Source organism: Zootoca vivipara, chromosome 8, assembly GCF_965207765.1.
Source record: "Zootoca vivipara chromosome 8, rZooViv2.hap1.1, whole genome shotgun sequence".
Classification (NCBI taxonomy): Eukaryota; Metazoa; Chordata; class Lepidosauria; order Squamata; family Lacertidae; genus Zootoca; species Zootoca vivipara.
The window spans coordinates 61,449,094-61,477,077 of record NC_142591.1 but is presented as its reverse complement, the minus strand read 5'-3'; the positions used below and the strand labels follow the sequence as shown (position 1 = coordinate 61,477,077).

Below are 27,984 nucleotides of genomic sequence, written 5' to 3'. Positions count from 1 at the left end.
AGATTGCATTTTAGAATCTGCCTTTTATTTGTCATCCTGATTGCATGATAGACCAGCAGAGATTATAATGGCTCCGCAAAATGTCCATGTGGAGCAGGCCTAGGGGTCAGTTACATGCAATCATGGAAAAACACTCAAAGGGGCTCTTTGGAGATAATCTTTCTGTCTTAATTAACTTAATAAACCTACTCAACTGCTTAGATCCATGGGATTGGCCCTTTTACAAGTTCCACATAATTATCCTTCCACACGTGCAAAAGATCCATATATTATACACTTTAGAATTCCTCTTCCATTTATATTAGGCTGGTTCCTTAACTGTATTGTTTTTGGTGTCTGCTAAAAACTTTTTTATTGTTCCAGCAAGCCTACCCAGGCCTGTAATTTTGACACATTCATTTAATAGGTATGCATTTTAAAATTAGCATTTTAAAATCTATACTTTTATGAAACTTGTTTTTTGTGTTTGTTTTGTATTTGATATTTTAAATGAATGTTTTAGGGTATTCTTAAAATTCCTTCAGTAGCACCTTAAAGACCAACTAAGTTTATATTTTGGTATGAGCTTTCGTGTGCATGCACACTTCTTCAGATACACTAGAAACAGAAGTGTCAGACCCTATATATATACAGAGGGTGGTGGGGGTGGGTGGGAATGGGAGATGGGCTGATGGGAGTGGTAAACCTGTAGATGGGTGTTAATGGCTGCTGATGGCTGCAATTAGTCCTGGGGGGGGGAGCAAGGGCTGAGGTGCTAAAGAAAGCTTGATCATGCATAATGAGATAAGAATCCGATGTCTCTATTCATCCCAGGTGCTTCCATGGTTTTAAGCTTGGTAATGATTTCCAATTCAGCAACTTCCCTTTCCAGTCTGTTCCTGAAATTTCTCTGTAATAAAACAGCTGCTTTGAGATCTTGTATAGAATGTCCTGGGAGATTGAAGTGTTCTCCTACTGGTTTTTCAGTCTTATGGTTCCTGATGTCAGATTTATGTCCATTTATCCTTTGGCGTAGGGTTTGGCCTGTTTGTCCAATATAGAGAGCTGAAGGGCACCGTTGGCATTTGATGGCATACACAATGTTAGAAGATGAGCAATTAAATAGTCCTGAGATGGTATGTTGGATGTTGGTGGGGCCAGTAATGATGTTGTCCGGGTGTATGTGGCAGCAAAGTTGGCATCTGGGTTTATTGCAGGCTCTGGTACCAGTGTCCATGTTAAGTCTGGTGGTTGTATTATTGTGGGTGAGGAGTTGTTTAAGATTGGGTGGCTGTCTGTAGGCAATGAAAGGTCTTCCTCCCAGAGCTTGAGAAAGGGAGCTGTCATTGTCCAGGAGAGGCTGTAGATCTCTGATGATGCGTTGTACTGTTTTAACTTGGGAGCTGTATGTGATGACTAGTGGTGTTCTGTTATTTTCTTTTTTGGGTCTGTCTTGCAGCAGGTTCTCCCTAGGTATCAGTCTGGCTCTGTTGATCTGTTGTTTAACTTCATCAGGTGGATATTTTAGTTCTAAAAAGGTTTGCTGTAGATCTCTTAGGTGAGATTCTCTGTCTGTAGAGTTGGAACAGATACGGTTGTAACGTAGGGCCTGGCTGTATACGATGGATTGTTTGGTATGTTTGGGATGGTAGCTAGAAGCATGTAGATATGTTTGTCGGTCAGTTGGTTTTCTGTATAAGGTGGTGTCTATACGTCCATCCTGTATTTTTATAGTAGTGTCCAAAAAATGTATTTCTTGCATAGATTGGTTCATTGTTAGGTTGATGGTGGGGTGAAAGTCATTGAATGTCTGGTGGAAGGTTTCCAGGGTCTGGAAGGTTTCCAGCTTCAGCACTTCAGTCTTGGTCTGTTTAAACTACTGTTCCCAATTGCATCTGTAAGCAGGGGAATGTGATGTAACATCAGTTTACTAAGCGGGCTCAAACCAACACTAAACCACTGTTTCAGACATAACGGCTGTGTTCAGATGTCATGTACTGGGAACGAAGCAGGGAAACATGGCATGACCCATGGTTTGTTTGAAAGATGGAAACTTCAACCTATGATTTCAAATTCTCTTATTTCAAACAAACCATAGGTAGCCTTAACCACAGTTTGTCAGCATGGACAAAACAGTGAACTGCAGCAAAAATAGTAGTGAATGCTTCCAAACAACTGCACTAGAAGAATTGAGCAGGGAACATGCAAGCCCAAGGATCACCCAGACTTAGTCACATTAAACTAAATTCTGGTTTAGCATGATGCCTGAGTGGATACAATGGGAACAAACCAGGATCGATCCACTGGCAAAGGGGAGAGGAAAGCACCCAGATCCAAAACTTATACCCTACTTAACAAACTATAACTCTTTCAGCCAGGAATGTAACATCCAAACTGGACCAACGTGTATCAACATCAACCTGTATTTTAATCATTATAAATATTAGGCAGAGTAATTACACACTTTTCTCCAGTGTGTAAGAGCAAAAGGTTCACAAATGTTAATAGGAATCGAACAAAGGACATCAATTCAGTGCTTGGTGGGAGGCTGTAGCAGATTTTAAGGACATTAATTTTTCTTTTGGGATAAATTAAGAATTGAGTCCTCAGACTATAAGAACCCAGAAGAGAAATTTCTACACTATGGAAGATTTTCCAAATTGCTGTTACAAAGTCTGATGAAATGGGGATTTTGGTGCTACAGATTAGATTGGAAAGACCATATAAGGCAGAAGTGAGTGAAATTAGAAAAGATTGTGGAGACATCACAAGTACATTAACAAGGGAATAAAAGTAATATCCACAGTGAGGAAGCTAGATACTTTCAATAATATGGAGATACAAGAACTATATAGCCTGAGAAACAAGAAAGAGGAAAGTGGTTTTGGACTATTTACAAACCTTATAATTTTCTGACTGACCTGAAGTTTTCAAGAAAAGGAGTACAGCTGCTGTTAAATATTTATCATGTTTAGTGTCATGTATCTTCTTCTTGACCAAACTGCGGGAGGCAGTGGAAGACAGGAGTGCCTGGCGTGCTATGGTCCATGGGGTCACGAAGAGTCGGACACGACTAAACGACTAAACAACAACAACAATCTTCTGCTATTTCTTGATTTTTTTTTAATTGCAGTGGTAACAAGGGGGAAATGGAAGCATTATAAGGGACTAGTTACAGGTAGGTAGCCGTGTTGGTCTGACGTAGTCAAAACAAAACAAAAAATAAAAATAAAATTCCTTCCAGTAGCACCTTAGAGACCAACTAAGTTTGTCATAGGTATGAGCTTTCGTGTGACACGAAAGCTCATACCTATGACAAACTTAGTTGGTCTCTAAGGTGCTACTGGAAGGAATTTTATTTTTATTTTTCATTATAAGGGAGTTGGGCATGTTTAGCTTGGAGAAGAGGAGACTGAGAGGAGATATGAGAGCCATCTTCAAATGTTGAAAGGGCTTGACATGGAAGATGGAGCAAGCTTGTTTTCTCCTGCTCCAGAGTCTAGGACACAAATGAAGTACAAGTTACAAGGAAGGAGATTCTAACTAAACACCAGGAATAACTTTCTGACAGCAAGAGCTGCTCTGACAGTGGAATGGAGTCCCTTGGGAGGTGGTATACTCTACTTCATTGGAGGTTTTTAAGCAGAGGTTGGGCTGTCATGAGTGCATTAGTTGAGATTCCTGCATTGCAGAAGCTTGGACTAGATGAGCCTCAGGGTCCCCTCCAACTCTACAGTTCTTTGATATTTTATTTTTAGTGAGAAGCGTTTTCACAGTAAAGCAAAATGAAATGATAACCAACAAGTTATAAAGTGTGCACTTTATGCCCATAAACTACAGAGAGTGCTTAACTGAATGTGGCTTCCTGTCGCCTTTTGCCCATATTGCGACTTCCCTATATTAGGCTGTCCTTAGAATGCCGAAGATATAATTTGTGGCACGGTTTGTGCTGCATAAGTTCTTTTGGAATGGGAGCATTGAACCAAAGCAATATTTGCCGCCTCCCTCGAATATAGTACCTACTGCACAAAAGCATTACCCAAGGTGCCACTGATCCTGTATTTTGTATTTTGTGGGCAAATGTGTTGGTATATTAAATGAGCATTCAATAAACAGAAAACCAGTAGAGCAGCAAGCCTTTATGGACATAAAGAACATTGTATTGATTTGCAGTGGTCACGGAGAGTTAATAGACAGAATGGAATTCCCTGCACTGGAACCTAGCCATGACACTAAAATAAAACCAGAAATTGTCAGGAGTCCTGTTAGAGGTTATGAAAGAAAGCACTGCACGTTTGCATAAATTACTAGAAGGTTATACAAAAAGTCTATATAGTGCATATATTTATTAGCATAATATCTAAATAAAGTCAGTAACATGAAAGGTATGGAACATGACTGAGACCGAGGCTTCCAAACCTGTTAAGGTTTCCAAATTTATTCAGTTTGAATTTGGATTAAGCTGCAATGGAGATTGACCTGAACTGAGGTCATATCCACAAAATGTTGTTTAAATCACAATTTGCGGGTTCTGAATCTTTTCTCAAGATGTACTCAGCTGCTTATTCCACAGAACATCTAGAACTATGCAAAATCTATATTTGGGGCCAAACAACAGATGATCTGTGAATGAGATCCATGAATCTGCCTTCAAGGAGGCAGATTGGGAATACAGTGCTTCAGTAGGAGAATTAACCTTTTCCACCATGACATTTACCCAATGAAAATTCTGGTTGGCATCCGCCCACCTCTCCCAGCTGCTATTTGGAGATACGTGTCCATATACTGTTACAGATTCCATATGTACATTTCTCTCTACGCATCCCAACTGGCCCAGGGAATATAGCAGTTGGAGGAATGATTTTTCCATTGGGCAAATTATTGGGGGGGGAGAGGAAATCCCCTTCCCCATAGTGCTAAAGTCCCATATTGAATTCCCCTCAGCACAGCTGGCACTAAAGTCCTTTAAAGATACGCACGCTGTCTTCTTCGTGGGCTTCATGCCCTCACATTTGGCCTTTAGTCCTCTGTGAGTGGACTTTTGCAGGCTTTTCCTTCATTCTCCATAAGGAAGCGGAGGGGAAAATAAAGATGTTTTGGAGCATTAAATTCTTCTCTATTTTGGCACAGCCTTCACTGTTTAAGGTCAAAAAGCATAGATTAAATATAACTCCTTCTTTTGCCTCACTTCTAAAGTAGATATTGTCAAAATAAAATAAATACTTTGCACACACATCAAGAAATAACTGCTGTGCAAAATTGCCCTCTGTTTTTATTCTTGAAAGACCTGGTCCTTGAAGCATTATATTAGCGTGAAGTCTGTGCCATAGCTCTCTTGCTGATGCATATGCAGTACCATGAACAGAAAATTAGAGGCTTTCAGTGTTGCGCTGCCACTGTATTTCAACGAATCTTTTGTCAGCGGTGATTAAAAAAAGAAAGAAATACATAGCATGATAAAATTGGATTCAGGTTCTTAGTGTTTACCGGAATGCACCAGCTCTATGATTTTCTACTGCACTGAGGCGTCTATTCAGAAAGGGCGGATGTCAGAAAGATAGATAGGTACCTTCACGACAGGTAACGTGTAGGTTGATGGGTTTTACAAAACACCAGAGCTGTCAGCATGGCTGTTGAGCGCCTTTGCTAACTTCAGATGCTTGAATGGGGGGCAAGGAGGGGCAGCACTTTGTGATCGTCTTCTTTTTGACATGTCAGCTTCTAGCATCCCTCAAGTATGTTATTTCATGTTGACGAATTGGAGCTGGGTAAGGAAGTTTGGCCAGTGTCCATAAACTTCAAAGCTTTAGGGAAAAATGTGGAGAACTATGTCATCCACATAGATTGACAGAAGTGGTGTGGTAGGTTTTCACCTCAAAAGAAGATGGTATAATGTTTTAGCGCTGTAACTGTGGGTTGTATCCATTGTTAAAGTCATTTACAGTAAGGTGATCTTTGCAACACCCCTCCCCCCAAAAAATCGCTTATGCTATCCTTGCTCTGCTGGTGAAATGTCTTTTGCCTATGGAATACTATTGCACAAGAGAATTCATAAGCAGGTTGCTGGTAACATCATTGCACAATGGATTGTACAAACTGCTGTGCAGTGAGCTATTGCATTGGATTCTGGTGTTGCATTAGCATCCAGTAATGCTAGAGCAGGGGGTCCCCAAACTAAGGCCCGGGGCCCAGATGCGGCCCAATCACCTTATAAATCCGGCCCGCGGATGGTCCGGAAATCAGCATGTTTTTACATGAGTAGAATGTGTCCTTTTATTTAAAATGCATCTCTGGGTTATTTGTGGGGCATAGGAATTTGTTCATTCCCCCCCCAAAAAAAATATAGTCCGCCCCCCCATAAGGTCTGAGGGACAGTGGACCAGCCCCCTGCTGAAAAAGTTTGCTGACCCCTGTGCTAGAGCCCTTTCGCTAGCAAACAGAGATACAAACCTAAGCTCTGATTTAGCTTGTATTTTTGGGTTGTGCTGCCAGTAATTTGTTTGGTTTATTACTTTTCTATTAAAAAACAACTTGTTTTAGTGATCTTAGTTATTTCTCTATTTGGGAACTATTTAACATAAATAACTACTTCATAAAGTTGTGCAGTCCTGATATATGGGCTTTCATGTAAAAGAAAAGCTCATACTTTGCTTTTTCTACAATTCCTTGTTATCTGATTTTGTATCTACATATTCATTCACAAAGAGAATGTTACTGATATTCTCCAGCCATACACTCTGTCATATTCTCATCCATTGCTCCATTTCCCCACTTCCTTCTTTGACTACTGGGTATTTATTTTTTAAAGCTACCTCATTCATATGTTGATATTGATTGCAGTTGAGGCTTATTGTTGCTGTTTTTGTAATGGATGGGTTATTTCATTTCATTTCACTTTATATTTCATCTTACTTTTCATATTGGTGGTGTGGTGTTGGGGGATGAGTGTTCAGGCCCCTGGGCTCTCACTTGTGGGGTGCCTCAGGGTTCTGTCCTCTCCCCCATGCTTTTTAATATCTATATGAAGCCGCTGGGAGAGATCATCAGGGGGTTTGGGCTGGGTGTTCATCAGTATGCGGATGATACCCAACTCTACCTCTCTTTCAAATCAGAACCAATGAAGGCAGTGAATGTCCTGTGTGAGTGCCTGGAAGCGGTTGGAGGATGGATGGCGGCTAACAGATTGAGGTTGAATCCTGACAAGACTGAAGTACAGTACTGTTTCTGGGGGACAGGGGGTGGGTGGGTGTGGGCGACTCCCTGGTCCTGAATGGGATAAGTGTGCCCCTGAGGGACCAGGTGTGCAGCATGGGAGTCATTTTGGACTCACAGCTGTCCATGGAGGCGCAGGTTAATTCTGTGTCCAGGGCGGCTGTCTACCAGCTCCATCTGGTATGCAGGCTGAGACCCTACCTGCCCGCAGACTGTCTCACCAGAGTAGTGCATGCTCTGGTTATTTCCTGCTTGGACTACTGCAATGCCAGTCTAGCTACCTTTGAAGGTGACCCGGAAACTGCAATTAATCCAGAATGCGGCAGCTAGACTGGTGACTGGGAGCGGCCGCCGGGACCACATAACACCGGTCCTGAGAGATCTACATTGGCTCCCAGTACGTTTCCTAGCACAATTCAAAGTGTTGGTGCTGACCTTTAAAGCCTTAAACGGCCTTGGTCCTGTACCCTGTTTCTCATATTTTAAGACATACCCATAAAATAAGCCATAGCAGGATTTTTAAGCATTCAAGGAATATAAGCCATACCCCGAAAATAAGACATAGTGATAGGCGCAGCAGCAATGCCGGCCGCAGCAGGAGGAAGAGGAAAAAAATAAGACATCCCTTGAAAATAAGCCATAGTGTGGTTTTTTGAGGAAAAAATAAATATAAGACATGTCTTATAATATGAGAAACACGGTATACCTGAAGGAGCGTCTCCACCCCCCATCGTTCAGCCCGGATACTGAGATCTAGCGCCGAGGGCCTTCTGGCGGTTCCCTCACTGTGAGAAGCAAAGCTACAGGGAACCAGGCAGAGGGCCTTCTCAGTAGTGGCACTCGCCCTGTGGAACGCCCTCCCATAAACAACTACCTGACATTTAGAAAATACCTAAAGGCAGCCCTGTTTAGGGAAGTTTTTAATCTGTGATATTTTAATGTATTTTAATGTGTGTTGGAAGCCGCCCAGAGTGGTGTGCCCCCCCCAGCCAGATGGGCACGGTATAAATATTATTTATTATTATTATTATTATTATTATTATTATTATTATTATTATTATTATATGCTGTGTTGTAAGTTGCCCTGTCCTCTGATCTGTAGTGAGGGTGGGGTGTAAAATCTCTCCGTAATAAAGCACTGCTTCCTTCAAAAAATCTCAACTGTTCATGTAAACTGAAGGCATCAATCTTTCAGTAGGGAGAAAACAGCATTTTCAACATCTCTTTTATGAATGTGAAATTCAACTGAGTATTGTGAACTGCCTTGCTTCTTGAGTTAAAGATCAGAAGGCTATGGAAGAAAATTGTGGTCTAATGGAGGTAGAAATAAATATCATTCCAACTGCAGTTTTCAACAGCAATTTGTTTCTGGCTTGCATGTTTTCATGTCATATTAAATATAAATGAACTTTGTGTAAGAGAGAGAAAAGGAAGACAGGAAATAACAGCACCAAGCCTAATCTTTAGGGATGACTAAAAGGAATTTGCCCTGTGAGACTTACCATTGCATCCTTTTCCCCAGAGCAGCATCTAGTCCCCCTTTGATTGATGACGCCTCAAAAACTTGCTCTGCAAACTGTTCTAGGCATTTGTTAGTGTCTGAGTGAAAATGTGCTTCCTAATGCCCATTTTGAACAGGCCTTCCCTTAACTTTATTCCCTGGCCTCATCTTTTGCCCTTAAATAAAATTTTAGGTAGTTGACATCTGTGATTTGAGAAATACACTTCAGTTGGGCATTTCTAGAGATCTGTTTCCCAAAGAGAGAATTTAATTTTTCTGTTTGCCTTTTTTCATCCTTGAAGTTGAGCAATTAATCCTAAAAATTGCTTTACTGTCCCCCTTTAAGTGCTGCAGTATATCTTACAGCACAGAGTGGCTCAAGTAGAAAAGGGTAGCCTAACAAGCCACATAAACTTTGTGATATGGGGATGTGAGATGTGCTTTAGTTAGCAATGGATAAAAATTGAACAAAACTGTTGAGATTTTCAGGATTTCTGATTATGCCAAGTTTTCATACTAGCGTCCTCCCCCCAAGAAAGAAGTCTTGTAATCCTCAACAGAGTTTTGTTAACTTTATACTCATTGCTAACTAGAGCATCTAGTTAACTGATATCCTTTCCCTCAATGAAACAAACAAAAAAAACTGTAGAAAAATGTATTTATTAGAATAAAGTGTGCATAAAACTGCAAATATTTAATGAAAATAGCCTACATAAACATCCTCTGGATGTATCAATATTTGAGGGGCTTGCTGCAGATAGCACTTCAGAGACTTTCTGAAGTTCCCAGAGGCATAGAGGTAGGACCCTTCAGGCTGGGTCAGGAAAGACTTTGGTCTAAAATCCTGGTAGTTAGTGTAGATTGGACTAGAGAACCGGCATCCCATGGGATGGATTTGGTCTGCACAACTATTTGAACCAGCCGTCCAACATCTCCTGAGTGCCATCCCTCTTCAGCAACTGTCCATGCATGATCACTGTTCCCCATTGGGAACTCCCACTTCATGCAGTAGCAGAAAGAGAGATGGGTGGATCATTGCAAACATCAAAGGAGCTCGCGAGCTCCCTGTGTTGGGAAAGGTAAACTGCAAGGTGTTGAGAGCCAATACTTCAAGGTGCCTGGATTGGTTTGAAAAGGAAAAGCTCACTCTTCACTACTGCTAATCTGCTTCCTGGTCTCCTGAGGGGGGACAGATCACAGGGAGGGAAGTTCTAAGCAGCTGCTCCTGGTGAACTCTTACACCCGTTGCCCAGCTGATTGGGAAACTGCTGAGCAGTGAACGGGCTTGTGTGTGTGTGTGCACATGCATGAGAAAGTGTGGGGTGATCCCACACACTGCCAGATTTGCCCATTCCCATCACCATCATGTGGAAGGCTGGCCACAAGGAAATGCAGAGAAAAGGATCTCCTGCCCCTGATCTTGGGACGTAGGTGGTGCTGTGCGTTAAACCACAGAGCCTAGGGCTTGCTGATCAGAAGGTCGGTGGTTCGAATCCCTGCAACAGGGTGAGCTCCCATTGCTCAGTCCCAGCTCCTGCCAACCTAGCAGTTTGAAAGCACGTCAAAGTGCAAGTAGATAAATAGGTACCGCTCCAAGCGGGAAGGTAAACGGCGTTTCCGTGTGCTGCTCTGGTTCACCAGAAGCGGCTTTGTCATGCTGACCACATGACCTGGAAGCTGTACGCCGGCTCCCTCGGCCAATAATGCGAGATGAGTGCCGCAACCCCAAAGTCGGTCACGACTGGACCTAATGGTCAAGGGTCCCTTTACCTTTACCCCTGATCTAGATGGACCAATATGCTGGCTTTGTATGCGGCAGTGTTCTTTGTCCCATGAGCAACCAGTCTCAGAAAATGCAGGAACCTTTTGCAGAGAGAAAGGCATGTCCAGTACAATGTTTCAGGGCTTCAGTTAAATTTGTGCCAGGTTACCAGTGATTCTTCTCAGCGCACGTGCTGAATCTTGGATTTGTGAAATAAGGAAAAGGCCACCTGAGATGTGTCACGTGTTTTTCCTGCACTGCTGAGATTTACCCATATGTTTAGGATGAAGGAGTAGAGCAGTTGGCTGGCCACAAGGAAGACTTGAGCCTGGAAGATTGCCTTTGTTTGTATAAATTAAAGCACTAATAAAAGAGCTAAAGTCATTTAGGAAGGAGAAATACATTAGGTAAATAGCAGTAATCCATTAAAGACTAAGGAAAGAACAGCCATGTAGAGGAAGAAAATTGTCTTCCAGTTGTATAATTATAGTTGCATTTAACGTAGTACTGCAAATCCTGGAAGATAACCAACCAAATAGTGTTCTTTATCTTTTCTTTTCTTTTCTCACTTACAAAGATGAACTGCTTTAGTGTTGATGCTGCTTCGCAATTTAACAAACACATGTTTTTCAAAAGCAGTGAAAAAACGCTGACTTTCACTTGAGGATAGTGATGACTTGTTTGTTTTCACCTCAGACAGAGTAACAATACTAAAAGGCAAGATGTATGTATGTGATGATATGTATATACTGTACACACAGTAACCTCTAATACATTGTATTATGTATTACATTGTATACATTGTTTTCCCAAAAACTTTGAAGAAAGAGAAAAAAGAGGAAAGCAACTGATGACACTATGACAGTTTCCCCATTAACACTGTAGTTGGCATGAGGATTGTTTTATGAAAACATCGGGTTAACAATGGCCATTTATTCAATGGATATTAACATATTGTGGCAACTTATAGTGTGTTTTCTTAGACCACCTTTCTCCCAGACTAACCTTCCCCAACCTGGTGCCCTCCCGTTGTTCTGGAGTACAACTCTCATCAGCCCCAGCCAACATACCTTTTTTGCTCACTATCCTTATTTAGCATTGTGTGTTTCTGTAGGTTCAATTTGGGCCTTAAGCGGAGGCATTTTGATTAACAACAACAACAACAACAACAACAACAACAACAACAACAACAACAACAAATTTTTATTTGTACCCCACCCTCCCCAGTCGGAGCTGGGCTCAGGGTGGCTAACATCATAAAACTAACACATTATACAAAGAACAGGAGAACATAAAAACAGACAATCAATTAATTAAAATACATTTTAAGATTAGTTCAGAACAAATTAAAATCTGGACAGATGGCAGTCCACAGGTAAAATTGAGAGTGGTTAATATTCTCCAGGGCCAGTTGTTACCACTGGTCTTATAAAGGAACTGTGAGCGGACTAGGAGGCCTCTTTAATGCTTGTTCTTATACAGAAAGAAAAGAATCAGTCTGAACCCCGGCCAAAGGCCTGGTGGAACAGCTCCATCTTGCAGGCCATGCGGAACGATGTCAAATCCTGCAGGTCCCTGGTCTCTTGTGAGAGCATTCCACCAGGCTGGGGCCACGGCCAAAAAGGCCCTGCCTCTGGTCGAGGCCAGTCTAATCTCCCTGGGGCCTGGGATCTTCAGAGTGTTATTATTTGCAGACCTTAAGGTTCTCTGTGGGGCATACCAGGAGAGGTGGTATAGGTACGAGGGTCCTAGGAGGGAGACCCATAGGTACAAGGGTCCTAGGCCGTATAGGTCTTTAAAGGTTAAAACCAGCACCTTAAACCTTAAATACCGTTCAAAAATGTATGCATGCATGGAAAACAGTGTACAGGTATTTCTGATGCCAGTCTTGATATACCATGCACCTTTAAAACAAAAACAAAAACGGTGGGAGGAATATGGGTTATTCCTAGGATTGCCATGATTAGACACTATGTAATATAGACACGTCAGGAGGTCAAAGCTTCTTAGCAGTGGCGATGCTGTTTACTGAAATGTGGGTGGTGGATGAGGCAATGTTTGGGCTGTACAGGCACAGTGCCAGAGCCGATCTGGCGCTGCCACTGGTACACCAGTGCATCCCTGAGTTCACCACTGCATTTAATAGGCCAGTGCTTATTAAAACACCTGCTGAAATACAGAAATATATTTTTAAAAATAGCTGCCCGAAGGTGAGGCTAAGTAACATTCTGTATCTTTGAAACGGTGGTGCCTTCAAATGTTATAAGAGGTGCAATTGTTTGTTTCCAGGATCAGTGGTTTTGGCGTGTCAGAAATAACCGAGTGATGGATGGATACCCCATGCAGATTACCTACTTCTGGAGGGGGCTGCCGTCAAGTATCGATGCAGTTTATGAAAACAGTGACGGGAATTTTGTTTTCTTTAAAGGTAAGAAGTGCAAATTATATGAAGGGCCAAGTAAAAATTCATTGAAGGAACTTGCTAACATGTTGCATTTGGAGAGCTATTACATGGAAATGAGGGTGACCAGCTACAGAAGCAGTTTTTGGAATATGACTTGTTTACACTCCTAGATACAGTGCTCTTTAAATCAGAGTTAAGACAGTAGCCAAGTCTTCCTATGAAATGCTGGCCGCTGCAACTGGGGAAGCTATAGCCAAGATCTCCCCACAGATTTCTCTGTATTTATCTGGGACCTTGTCACTTGGAGAAAGGGTTTCTGAAGCTATGAGTGATACCGCTAGTAACTTTCAGGTTAGACTATCATTCTGACTGTATGGGAGTGTCTTCAAAGGTTTGGAAACTGGAATTACTTCAGTATATGGCTGCCAGATTACTGAGACTAGTCACTATGGTCCTAGTGTGTCTGTGCTGCATCTGTAGCTCCTGGTCTGCTTCTGGACTCAATTCAAAGCAACAGTTTTTGACCATCACAGCTTAGAAGCAGGGCACTTGAAGGACTGCCTATCTCCATACATACCTTCCCATACTCTTAAGAAATTCAATAGAGGGATCTCTATTGTGTGCCCCCTTCCACATCTCAAGTAAGGCAGGGAGCTACCATGGAGAGAGCCTTCTTAGAGGTCAAACTACAATTTTAAAACATGCAACAGAGCATCTTGCTTGGCACCTACTTTGTTATCATTCTGGCAAAGATCTTTTTATTTTCCCAAACTTTTATGGGTTTTGTGCTACTTGAATTTCCCTACATTGCTGTTTGTTGTTTTATAGTTAGCATTGCTAAATTGTATTCCCACCCCCCAGTGTAAACTACCCTGTTTCCACTGACGGAGTAAGAGGAGTGCGGGGGGAGCGCACCGCCCCTGGCAGCACGAATCCGGTAGGGTGCCATTGCAGTTGCCCCCCTGCCCACACTGGGCGCAACACCCCTGCAGGCGGCATGCCCCGCCCCTAGGACACGTGCCACCCTGCCCCCGCCTGATCTCCGCCCCCCGGTGCCGGAGCATGAAGCTCCGCCACTGCCTGTTTTCAGCCTGCAATCTTATGCACCTTTATTTGTGAATAAGCTCCACTGATCGTAGCGGGAATCAATTCTGGATTAATATGCATGGGACCGTGCTGCCGGTTGTGCTTTAAATAGCATGAACTATAGAAAGATACACTTTCCCCCTCTAATTTTCCTTCCCCCCTTCTAATCAGTGTTACTTATTTTAAGCATCAGTTGTTTATCTTGCTTATCATGTCACCTGTGTTATATTATAATTTATTTCCTCCCAGTACAGTGACATTACAGTGTTCAGGTGGGAAATGAATTATTAATAAAGTTCCTGTTTTTATGCAAATATTCATCATAATTAAAAATTTCATAAATCCCAGAAAATATGGCATGTGGAATTAACTGTTTTTCATCAGCCTGTGCCCCCCTAATTTTTCGTTGTGTTCCCCCCTTTTTTGCACCAGGCATCAGCTGTTCCTTAAAATTAAAGGTCTTAAATATGCATCTAATTTGAGTGTAATGTGAAAATTATACTGTATGTTGAATAAATACTAGTTTATCATTGCAACCTGCTCATTGGGAGTGAAAATCCGTGTAGGATATGATTATTTATAAAGCGAGGTATGTTAAATGAGCACTACAATAAAAGAATCAGATGAAAACGCTCAAATTTAACTGTGTAGTTAATAAGGACGGAAAAATATTGTAGCTCAAAAGGTTTGTGAGGAGTGTAGATGAAACACTATTAGGGACCTTTAAAGCCTGTAGTAAAGATGTTAAGAAGAGGGTTGCTGGATCAGACCACAAGCATGATACAAACATGGCATAGTATCACCCATCTTAATTCAAGATGGCTGCTCTTTTGTGTGCATTAAGTTTACCATACCTGCTGGGCATGCTGAGTATATAGGCCATGCAAAGCCTATTCTGTTCACACAGTGACCAGCCAGATGCATAATGGTAGCCCATAACCAGCACATGAGCACAGTAGCACTTGTGTCCCCCAGGGACTGGTATTCAGAAACACCCCGTTCCCACCCCATCATACTTACATCTTCTCCTGCACCCCAACCCCATGGCTTTCTTTCTTTGATTCTTTCTTTCATTCCCAGCTCTGTTGTTTCTTTCTGGACCCATATACTTCTTGCTTTGTCACCGCTTTATAGCTTCCCCCTGAAACTGCTTTCCTTTTCCCCTTTCTCTCAATAGCTTCCTCAGTGTCTTCCCCTTTGTCTGAGGTAAGTTGCAGTTGTTGCTGTTGTGGCCAGAGCTAGGCACGTCAACTTCTCTTTTGGCTTCCTTTATTTTACCGTAGCAGCTCCTTGGGAGAAAAGAATCAAAGTTTTTTGGGGGGGTGGGATACAAAATGGTGGGTTTCCACGTCTAGCTATAGCTGTCTCTTTTTGGAGGTGATTGAGTTAACCAGCAACTGGCCATGACCGAGGCCTTGTGAGGCCACCACCATTCCCTGGTGATTGTTCTCATAAATGCCATCATTCATGCACATGGTAATCCATTGCATCAGGGGCAGGGAACCTATGGCCCTCCAGATATTGCTGGACTCCCAACTCCTATGAGCCTCAGTCAGCATAACCAATAATCAGGGGTGATGGGAGTTGTGGCCCAGTATATCAAGAGACCACAGGCTTCCCACTCACACACCAGTTTAGTAAACATAGGCAATGGAAGTGAAACCACTAGAAAGAGAGAAAATGTGAGCACGAGCAGCAAAATTCAAACCACTAGAGAGAATGTTAATGCATCATGAGTTTGGAGTTTTAAGCAGACATACTGTTGGCATCATTTTACAAAGACACAAAGACATGCATTTTTATTTCAGTGAATTTATAATACTAGTAGGTTTGCATTCTGCATATATAGATTTTATATTGCTTTCTGACATTCCCACCCACCCCCATTCCATGCTGGGTCTGGTTCAGGCATGTGAAGGGGACATCTCCTGCTTTCATGTGGTATGTTTCAAGGATGACTTCACTTGACTTTCTAGATGTTAGAGTGTGTGGAGAATTTCTGTGTAATTAGTTTCTAGTGTTCATACTTGGAACTTCAGTGTTTTAGGGAACAGGGAAGTATCCCAATAGTGTCCATAAGTGAGTTATATTGTAGCCAATGTTAGTCATACTTGGAATTAATTAATTCATTGAAATGAATAAAGATGACTGACTTAGGTACATTAATTTCAGTGAGTACTTTGAGTAGAACATACTTGACCAACTCAATGTATCTTCATATGTATGGTGAAAGCTGCATTCTTTCTGTTTGCTAAGGACCATTAGCTTAGACTTTGAATATTCTTTCACAGTGATTGATAGATAGCCTGATGAAGAAAAACCATTTACTGTAGCCCAACTCCACTTTCCTCCTATGCTTTGAAACAGAAATAATGAATCTTAGTCACCAGCCCCATGCACACTTTCTTGGGAGTATTCACCATTGAACTATATGTTGCTTACTCCCAAGTAAACACTGCCAATTTGTTGTCATGTTCACTGCTTTTTGTAATATGGTCCATTGGCATCTGTTGTAAGAGCCAGCAGACACACATTGAAGACAAAAACATTTTTAATATTCCGAAAAGACCCAAATCTTTTCCTCCCCATGTGTTATGTTTATATTGCCGCATGCAAACCACAGAATTCAATCATGTTTTATTACCATGTAATGAAATTTCAGAGTAAGATGAGTCTGCAGAACCATTTTTCTTTTAGATTTATCTAATCATTTTACACCTCTCAAAAGCATGTTGTCCTCTAACACTTCTCTAGAAGATTAGTTTTACTTTGAACCCTTAAGCAACTTTTAAACAACTACCTTTACTATAATATGGCAAACATATTTTGTCTGCATTCCTTCTTAAGAAAGTCCCTTACATAACAAATTATGGGTCATATGGAAATCACTTAGTGAAGGAAATGTCAGTTCCCATTGGCATGGCTGGCTTTTTGTGGATATACATTACATCCCTATCATCCTTCTTCCATTTGATATAGCTAAGCCACAGTCCAATACTGTTGCTGAAAATTCAGATTTGCAGGGGCAAACTCATGAATCTAATCTTAAACATTGGGATAGCTCAGTTGGCAGAGCATGAGCCTCTTAATCTCAGGGTTGTGTGTTCGAGCCTCAAATTGGGAAAAACATTCCTGCATTGCAGCGGGTTGGACTCAATGACCCTCATGGCCCCTTCCAACTCTACAATTCTCTGATTCTACCACATGGTCACATTTCCATTCCCTAACATGCTAGGCAGTATAGGTGACTGTCTGTGGCAGCACAACACTTGGGGCTATTTAGGGGAAGGAGCATCATCTGACCCCCTTCCCAGAACTTTGGGACAATATGGCCACAGGGCAAAATGAGACACAACAGAGGAGAGTCTGTTTTTCAACCTGAATCTGTCCCAACCTGAATCTGAGGAGACCAATTTAAATGGCAAAAGAACATGTGTGATAGGAACATTAAATGCTCTCCCTCCCATAATTTACTGCCTCAAAGTCCATATCCTGAGGCGCTGTTCTTTCAACTAGACTCTTTGAGCCAATGCAAACAAAATTAATGATTAATTATCAATGGGGATGGGAGGAGCTACAAATTTCTGTGGAAAGGCTCAATAAGAGGCCAGTATAGGCCGTGAAATCCTCATGGTTGGCTTTCTTCATGGAGCACAGTGACGTCCCATGGTGCCTTGTCTTTCCTGGGTTGCTTTTCCTGCTTCTGGTTGAGCACCACTTGCTCAGGTCAGTGTCAAAACCAATTCTGCCACACACAGAAAGTCTGTCTGTCTTCACTCTGTGTTTCCTATACCATTATCTCCTATCACAGCCTTGCACGTTCAGTCCGTGATTACATGTGGCTTCTATTTAGTCATTTTAATTTCATTTGGATTCTACATTCCCCTTTTGGAATTTGTTGCTCAAATTAGGCCTATGGAATCTTCAGCCATTTTCTCTCAAGCCAAGACCCGGCCAAAGGGCCATTTAAACTCTTCTAATGCCGAGCCAAAGGGGAGAGCTTTGCGAAGCCTCTTTCACCATTGAGGCTGAAGGAGAGAAACTTCAAAAGGCTATGCCTTGCCTGTGTGGGAGAGAGCCAATGGGCAGAGCCAATGTTTCTGGCTTTTCTCAGCTGACCCCTTATTATTATTATTATTAGTAGTAGTAGTAGTAGTAGTAGTATTAAAAATAAGTTTCAGAAATTTCTCAAGAACATGAAGCTTTTAAAATATATGGTTCAAATATTTTAATTCATTGACCTTCCTCTGTAAAATAGTACATTATTAGGAGTACAGTATAGATGAAATGAATCCAGCTTGATCCGATTATCTTTTTTTTTTTTTGTACACAGGGCAAGAAAAGAATAGCTAAGTGCTAGAATGTGTAAGATTTCCCATTTACTGTATTATGCAACAATATTTGAATCCTATATTTTAAAAGCTTCATGTTCTTGAGAAATTTCTGAAACTTATTTTGAATATAGCATTTTACTATCCCAAATGTAATAATAAATAAATAAATAATTCTTTATTGTCACTGTGCCACTTGTAAGTGTAAAATACCATTTTAAGTTGATATTTGAGTGAAAAAAAATGAAATGAATAGCATAAAACCCATGTTTGTTTATCTATTTAGTGCTTAGATATATACTTAATCTTCTGCGTAACAGCTCAGAATGTACAGAAACTTTGATGTTTGGTAATATAGCATGAATACCTAATTAAAATATAGCAATATTCTTTCATAGCATTCCATGGTGGTTTTCCTGTAGGATAGGTAATGAGGAAATGCCAGATAAGTCTGTAAATATTTTTTTTAACTGGCAGAGATGCAGATTGTGAAATTCTTCCTAGTGTGACAAGAAATTTAAGCAGTGCTAAAAGCTAACTGTCAAAGGTATCTGCAGTGCTAAAACTTGTGCCAAGCCCAAATGCAGCAGTAGCAAAGTTGTTGTCAAATTCACACTGGTGCTGCCATAACTTTCAACACCACTCATCCCACTATTTGACAGCTTCATTTTGAAAGCTAAAATTTACTGGCAGGATATGGGTAAGAAGCAAGTAACTGCTGCCTGCATAGAAATTCAGGGATTTTTTATTTTTTTTTAAGTGAAGCAAGTGTAAGGAAAAGGCCTGCTGAAAGCAAAATGGATATGTGATACAGATAGGATGAGCTTGAGGATCAAGTGAAGTCTTGGAGGTAAATGCAAAACAGCAACAGACATTTGCAGCCCAGCTTCTCACCTGTTCTTTCTGTGCCATAGAACAGCTTAATAGGAAGGCTGGCCAGAAAAACAACAACCCCTGTTGCCTGTATGTATTGTTATGCAATATTTGCAACACTGTAAAAGAGTTTAACCGAAAGATTAGCATCTGCACCTACTACAAAGGAGTAGCTCTTGAAGGCCCTTGAAATCACAGGGATGGATCAATTAGCAAGACTGTTTATTCAAAGAAAACGCCTAGTAGGTCTGTTAATTCTTTTGACATACAGTATTTTCAATCCTCCTTGTGGCTTTTTGGAACCAGGCTCAATGCTTCTGAGAGAGCAGATTTATTTGTCTTTTCTTTGAAAATTGAACAATTTGGCTATGGTACCCTCCTTGTCATGTGTCGTATTGAATTATTGTTTGCGGGTTATGGGTGAGGTTAGTTTTTTATTGTTTTAATTGCATTGTGTTTCTATATGCTGTAACCCAACTTGGGACCTTCTTGAAGGGTGGGTAATAAAAACAAATAATAATAATAATAAATTTAAAAAAGTATTTGCTTTGGCTCGGAGGTAGGTACTTGCCTAATGATTCCATGACTGCTCTGAGATTTGAAATAAGGAACTTTCCAGTACCCTGCTCGCACTTTTAATCCCTTTGCTACATGAGGTAAACATAAATGTCAATGTTAATTTTATAGCACTTTTAACATACACATGGAATGCTTTAGAATCTCTCATACTTAACCTTTCTAAGGCCGTGAGATAAAGGGCATTAATATTCCCATTGTACAAATTCCAAACAGAGTTTGTGATAGTGACTCATCGCATGCTGTTTGGAGAGTTCATTAGAGGACTTATCACATATCACCCCTCCAACCTAAGGGCTGCAGGGAGGGGGGGGGAGAGACAGTCCACACATTTGGGCTGAAATGCACGGTAGAAACAATACAAATATTATGGCCTGCCTTGTTCAGCACCCACCTAACTAAACTGTCATTCAATGCCCACCACAAAGGGTGATAGCATTGGAACTGACCCCCACAGGTAAATTTTTCAACTTGATATATATATATTTGCCTCCTCCTTATCTTAAATTCCTTTTCAGTACAGTATTCACTTCTCAGTTTGAAGGCTCTCGTTCTGTTTCTTTGCTGAAATCCTGAAATGTACAGCTCTCTGACCTCCTTCTCCATCTGAAATCCAGGTGCTTTCTCATCTAACTCCTTGAGCTGAAGAATCAGAAAATAAACTTTCTCTCTCAAAGAAAACCTGCAGTCATGTAAATCTTGAGTTTGTTATATACGATGCATGCTACAAATAATTATGACAGCTGTGGCAGTATAAGCCCGTCATCTCCTGAATGCATAATACATCTCCATCGGTCTGAAACCAATAGAAACCTTGCATATAAATAATTACTGTTGCCATTGCCCAAGAGACTCAAATAACATATATCCAGATAGCTTCTAGAGTTTAAACTTGTTTAGTCCTAAATATCAGAGGGAAAGGTATCAGCTGGGTAGGATCTGACAGGCAAATATAACTCGTAGTTCCATTTGCCTATGCAATGTTAGGTACTTTTGTAGTTATCATTCAGGAAACAATGCCTTGCTTAAATAAATGGTCGCACAGTGTAAGACAGCTCTGTGCAACTTGTGTACCATGAAGCAATATAGTCTGGTGCCGTGAACCTGAAAGCCAACAGTGGCCCACACATGGACACAAAGGGAGAGAGGGCAGTTGTGAGGGACAGGAGCTATAGACTACCCCCTCCCATCGTGACAACCAGTTCTTCCCCGAGCACAAGCGGGAGCGGGGAAGGGGATGAGTCTAGCGGGGAAACAGGAAGTAGAGGGCAGGGCTCTGACAGGGTCACAGAGCCCCTGCGCCGACCGGGAGAGGAAGGAAGGGAGAGGGAAAAGGGGAGGCAGGAAAATACGGCTAGAAGACCTCTCCCTCCAGTTCCGGAGCTGCGCATGAAGAAACGGGGGAGGAGATTGGGGATTCCCAGACTACTTTGTTGGAAAAAGACGCAGGAATCACCATTCCGGAGTACTGACCCAGACTGAGAACATGTCTGTTGTACAGCTTCTGCACTGTAAATAGTCTGCACATAATAAAAGCATGAAAAGGCAGCGTGTCGGAGAGTCGTTACTCTAGAGTAGCCGCCATCACCCCTGTGACAGCAGTGGTGCTTATTGAGGAGGCACTGGTCTCTGGGCTGGATTCATTGGGTCATAAATATGTTGGGCAGAATAATTGCAATCCTCCTTGTGATTGAAAATCCCGTTCACGCAGTGTTCCCGATCACAGGGATCGTATTTACGTTCAGACAAACACACTTACAATCCCCCTTCAGTTCTCTCCACTCATTGTGACAAGGTTTGAGATAGAACCAGCACGTGCATCATCGTCCCTTCTCTATGAATGCAGTTTTAAAACACCTGAATGGATCCTGAATATCTTGAATGTGTTCCATTAGGGAGGAGAGTGTCAAAACATTGGTGCATATCAGTATGCCACATTCGTGTGGTCGAACAGAGCCACAGTGCTGCTCTCTGTAGCTTACCCTGGATGGCACTGGGTGGGGCAGTGAGGTTGGGGCTACGAAGACACACCGGCAGAACCTCTTGCGTCCTGCCACTGGTGTGTCTTCATGGTCCCAACCTCACCACCACTCTGCCCTACCCAACTGCCATCCAGATAAGCTGTAATGACCCCAACTGCTAGTGATGCATATTGGGGAGGCAACAGAATGATGTGGATGTTTTCTTGAATAAGGAGAATGTATCTGAAATACAGGAGTAGGAGCATTCTCATGCTTGAAAGCGGATTGTTAAGCAGTTGCAAAGGAGCTGATGAAAGATTTAGTTCACAAGTTGAGTATGGGAAGGATTGAAACCATATCCCATTTCCTAATTACAAATGTGACAAAAGGAGATGCTGTAAGTCTCAAAGATACGGGCCGAAGAAACCAAACTATTTCCTGATTCTCTCCCCCCCCCCCTTTGCATCCTCTTATTACTCTTTAAGACTTCCCTTATTTAATGCCACTGAGGGATATCTATAAAACAAACTGTGAAACAGCTCTCTGGTTTTTCCATCACAGTGGCTCTAGCGCAGACTTGATCCTCAATCTTTGGGGTGAAGTAAAGTTTCCTTTAAAAATGTTTGTAACAAAAACAGTGCCTAAGGGCCGATATGTGTACATGAGGCAAGTCTGCCTGGATACTTGGTTAAGCACAAGAAAGGATATGGCTTCCCATTTTTGTACATGTCATTTTCTAAAATGATTGGTGTTGAGAAATGTATCCACTTTCCCATTAGCTTCTATGCCTAAGGGTGTCTGCACTACAAATTGACAGCCTGCTTCTAAGGAACTACAACATCAGCTTCTGTAGCCCATGCAGCTTGCTAAACTTGGGCATTTCTTGATCTTACCACATACAAAGCCTTCCACTCCATGGCAGCTCATAAAATGCTGCAGAATTCAAATACAGCAGGCCACATCTCATGACCTACCGAAAGCAGCCCAGTAGCCATGAATCATCAGCTCACTACAACCCAGCATATTAGGTCTCTTGGTGGGCCACCATTCATGGTTGACGAGCTGCATTCAGCTTGGTGAGCCACAGCACAAATTGTGGCAGCCTGCTCCGTTTGGAATTTTGGATTCTGCAGCATACTTGGAGTTCCGAGGAATGACAGCCAATGTTTGGATATTGGTTTATATATTGATACCTGCATGGTGTTCTGTTTTCTAATTAAGGTCTTACATATTTCTTGGGGAGAGTTCAGGGGAAAGAGCCTGTTGGATGCATGTATCAACAAATGATAGCACGAGAAGCTAATGTGGATCTTTCTCCCTCCCCTCTGCTCTCAGGTAACAAGTTCTGGGTCTTCAAGGACACTACTCTCCAGCCAGGATATCCTCACGATTTGATAACATTGGGCAGTGGGATTCCACCTCATGGTATTGATTCAGCAATTTGGTGGGAAGACGTTGGGAAAACCTACTTCTTCAAAGGAGATAGGTTGGTATATTCATCCTGGAAGGGACTAATCAACCTGTTTTTTTCATAGCGTTTGTGTATGACTGGTCGTGTTCCTTTGTTTTCTAATGGCCTTGTGAAAAATATTACACACATGGAATTTTTAGTGTTGGGTTCACTGTTTACTTCATACAGCCTATTTCAAGGCTTTATATGTATGCTTCCACACTGGTTAAGACCCACATCTTTTGTGTTTGCCCAACTATTATAAATCTTCTCTGTCAAGGGTAGCAAGTCTCTGAGTTTTCGGGTTCTACTGTACACATTCATTTGTCATTTATTTTCAATTAGCCTGCAATTAATTGTTTTATATACATCTTACAGGTGGTGTCAAATAACTTCAGGGACCTAGGTGCTGAAAGTTTTCAATGACTCTGCGTATTTTTCTATCTCCCTTCACTTCTGTGCTCGTACTTTTGAAATCCTAGCACAAAAGTACTTAGGGTCACGACACTGAAAACAATGTGTTACAATTTCAGTATGTGTTTGGCGACAGAAATGGGGGATGACGAAAGACCTACAATCTGCTTCGTACTCTCAGAGCAGTTTAGCTTTATTTAGATTATTTTAATATTCTGTTGGAAGCCACCCAGTGTGGCTGGGGAAACCCAGCCAGATGGGCGGGGTATAAATTATTATTATTATTATTATTATTCTGTTATTTGTGCGAAGCAAGTGTTGTGCATTGATGCTTCTAAAATGAACTATGACTTTTGTTAATGCATTGTTTTAATCCTCAGTGCTCTTGGTAGTTAAGCAGGGTTTACACCAACATGGCAAACAAGCACTGATTGAAGAGGAAGGAGATTTAGCTCTTCCTTGCTCCAGTTCCCTGCTGCTCTGTCTCCCCAACTTCCTGCTGCCTTATTTTGGACCAAGATGAAGCTGTGGCGAAGACTGGTCCTAGTGTTTTGTCCTTCTGCAGAAAGATTAGCAGAGTGCAGAATGTCTAGTACAGGGGCATAAATCAATTCCCCCTTGGACCCTAAAGGTGATGGGAAGTCATCTGTCGTAAGGAGACCCTGGCACCACCTAAAGATTTTTCTGCCTAGCTCCATGTTTTCTACTATGATAGTATCTCAATGATTTCAACTTTTCACAAGGGAGATATGTATGGAGCTACCTTAACACTGAGATGTCCTTGCTTATTTGGAAGCTCTGTGTGTGATTTGGAGCTCCTGAATGTGTAGCACTGACCAAAGTGCAACTCCTGTTGCCTAGATGCTTATAGAAATCACAGGAGAAAGGACTTTCCCTCATTTCCTTCATGGTCAAGTCACAGCTGTGCAGCTGTAAATAGGTGTGGGCTTTCCTCTGATACTCCAATCCACTTGGAAACACTTCAGTATATTGAGTAACATTGTGTATATATGCAATTCAGGGAATGAACCCTATGTGTGTAACTAGATTTCCCATTGTTGTTGTTGTTGTTGTTGTTGTTGTTGTTGTGTGTCGAAACACACATTACAAATCATACACAAACCTCACATTACCAAAGACACACAATCAAATACAAAAATTCAAAATTCCGATATCATCACAGGAAATTTACACCAATAAATTTATACATCCCCACCCCCTTCCCACTCCTTCTCACCCATTTGTGATCTCAATATCCTTCTTTTTATCCTTTAGTTGTGTTTAATTTATCATTTATTTATCTTCCAATTCATTTTATTAATCTTATCTTCTAGTCCCCTGCACCTTTTACACCTTATCCATCAATATATCCATTCCAAAGCAATATTTCTTCATGTATTCCTGCACACCTTCCCATTCCTTTATTAGTTTCTGATTTGAACGGCCTCTGATGCTTGCTGTCATTTTTGCCTTTTCTATAAACTCGCCAGATATAATTCTCCATTCTAATAATGATGGTGTTTTCTCCCCCTTCCAATTTTTCGCAATCAACAATCTGGCCGCTGCCGTCGCGTATAGAAATACATTTTTCTTATCTCTGGGTACGTCGTTTGATATTATCCCTAACAGAAAAGGCTCTGGTTTTTTTTTAATAAATGAGATCTTAAACAATTTTTTCAACTCTTTGTATATCTCATTCCAGAATTGTTTTATGATTTTGCATCCCCACCATGCATGGTAAAAGGTTCCCACTTCCTGCTTACATTTTCAACATAAATTTGATTTCTTTTTATAGATCTTAGATAATTTTTCTGGAGTGATATACCAACAGTAAAGCATTTTCATCCTATTTTCTTTTATCGTGGAGCAGGCCATGAAGTTCATGTCAACCTCCCACAGCCTCTCCCATATATATATATATATATATATATATATATATATATATATATACACACACACACACACACACACACACACACTTTTCAGCATAAAATACAATAAAAACAGATTAATCTAGATGAAAATGAAAAAAAGAAAATAACGTAAAAGGAAAAAATAGAAAGAGGAGAAGAGGAAAAAAATACAATGCTCTCTAGCAGAGGTAGAACTTAACGCTTGTTTCACACAAATGGGTATGGCCTTCCCAGCAGTCAATTGGTAGCTTCCCTTCCTTCTCCCATACAGGATCTTTCACATTCCATCCATCACCTTCCTGTGCATTTCTGGAAAGATAAAACACAGGCAAATGTAGAGTGGATAGAAGGAAAATGTGAAAGAGAAAACACAAGAAATAAAGAAATAAGAAATAAAGATAAAAAGAAAGAGAGACAGAGAAGAATATAGCACCAACAATTTTACTGGGCACCATAGGCAGTAGGAGCTCTGTGGAGTGCGTGAGACTCTCAGTTGCATCCCTGCAAGCACTCATGCTGTTTAAATCTTTTCCCCAACTGTGCTGCTAATTTTGTTTGCCTTTCTGAGCTATATAAGTCTATATTATGAAGACTGCCACAATCACTTTTATAAATGGAGTCTTCTTATCTGCGTACCAGCCTTGGGAGAAGAAGCAGGCAATATCTTGACACCTGAAAAGTATGTTTAATTTCAAACATATTGCAATCAGCATCTACTGTGAACAAAACCTGTCCTATACTGCAATTTGTCTCTTGCAGAAGGGGAGATTTGTTATTTTTAAAAGTTTATCCCTGGGCAACAGTTTTCGGCCTGCATGTTCTTGGGACCATGGCAATGGTTGGAATCCCGTTTCTGCATTTGTGACTTACACATTCTGCAAGTTTTATTCAATTGAGGTTTTGTATAGTAGGTTTATTGCCAAAGGCAGCTACGCCAAGTCAAGGTCTTCCTAAAATACTATTAGCTTGAGCAATATACTTTTAAAAAAATCAACCTAGAGAGAACTATCAAAGGAAACTTCTGCTGATGGAGAGGCTGGTACTTAGAACTGTAACAAGCATAATGAGCCTCAGCAGGACATAAATGCAATACAGTATGTAAGAAGAAGATTGAAGAACATGAGCCATGCCAAGATAATTGAGCTATTACAGGATATTGACCACCAGTGAGAATAAGCCCATATCCCACTAAGCTTCACAGTACAATATTGTTTATATCACCTTTTTTCCCTCTTCTTAATGTAATGTTAGAGTTGAATCCTCCTGCTGGTTTTAATTGCATGAATAAGCCTATTACGGTTTTCTTTCTGAATTAGGACAACCCACCGTTGCTTCTTTAGTAGCAATGAGGTTGTCAGGCATGAAAGAGACAGGCGAGAGGTGATGCCAAAGTCAAAGGAGCAAAATGGCCTGCCTGCTAAGACCGTGAAAATATAGTACTGTAGTCCTCTTAGGAGAAAAATGTGCCACAAGGAGAATGTACACATGAATGAGGAAGTCCCAAGGAAGTGCTATGAATAGAAAAGTACACAACCATGCTGGCTGAATCTGTGCTGATTTTTCTATTGAGTACAATCTTGAATTAATCCCACGAAGTGGGGTTTGCACTGCAGAACTCAGTTAAATTTGCTAGAGCTGTGCAAGACACTGTCATAGGGCTTTATCTATACTTTGCTTGAATGCCACTGTGATTAGAACCTGTTGGTTTGTGTGTTTTTAAACAAACAAACAAACAAACAACTAGTTGGCTCTCTTCCCCTCATTCCCCTGTTTCTGAACTCACTTGCAGCTTTGTAATTGGAGGCCATGGTGATCAAACCCATTTTATTTTTGAATTTTGCCACTAGTGAATCTCTTTTTCTGTATATGGAAAGATGGACTTCATTTGTTGAGTGATTTTAATCTATTTGCAGGAAGATTCTGTGCACCCTTCCTCTTAAAAAAAAATCCTGAGAATTAAGCTCTGTGTTTGATTTGGTTTATACATTTATTTATTTTATTATTATTATTATTATTATTATTATTATTATTATTATTTATTTATTCAGTTTTTTTATACTACCCTTCATCTTAGGATGGTTGACAATGTAAACATACAAGATAAAAACATAAATTATATAATAAAAACAGGAGCAAAACAAAAACAATAAATACCCTCCTCCATATAATATAATTTTGGCGCATTTATATAGTGCTTAAATCGAATAATACACAGGTAACTCAACACAATAAAGATTAAAACTATAAAAACAGAATTCAGTTAAAATACCTACTGGAATCTTCTTTGGCAATCAGTTGTAGCTGAGTAAGATTGTCTTCCATGAACACGGTTTTAACAGTGAGTCCGTAAGTGACTGTGGAGGCCAATTCTGGATCCCTACATCATTCCACAGTGGGGACATTGGTTTCTGGGTGGGAGTTGATCAAGGTGAGGGTTTGCCAAATGTGCCTTCCTCTTAGCACGTTTCTCCCTTTCATCCTGAGTTTGAGTGTCTTCAAAGCCCAGTACTTCCCAGTTGTCA

General features: G+C 41.0%; 1 protein-coding gene across 1 annotated transcript in view; it reads left to right on the top strand.

Annotated features, from left to right (window-relative positions):
* The window catches only part of MMP16 (matrix metallopeptidase 16), a 181,452-nt gene that overhangs the window by 136,089 nt on the left and 17,379 nt on the right, over positions 1–27,984 (top strand). The window contains exons 7-8 of the mRNA XM_035125050.3: positions 12,744–12,882; positions 23,021–23,171. Of these exons, the coding sequence (XP_034980941.1) occupies positions 12,744–12,882; positions 23,021–23,171 (290 nt within the window). The remainder of the gene's footprint in view (positions 1–12,743; positions 12,883–23,020; positions 23,172–27,984) is intronic.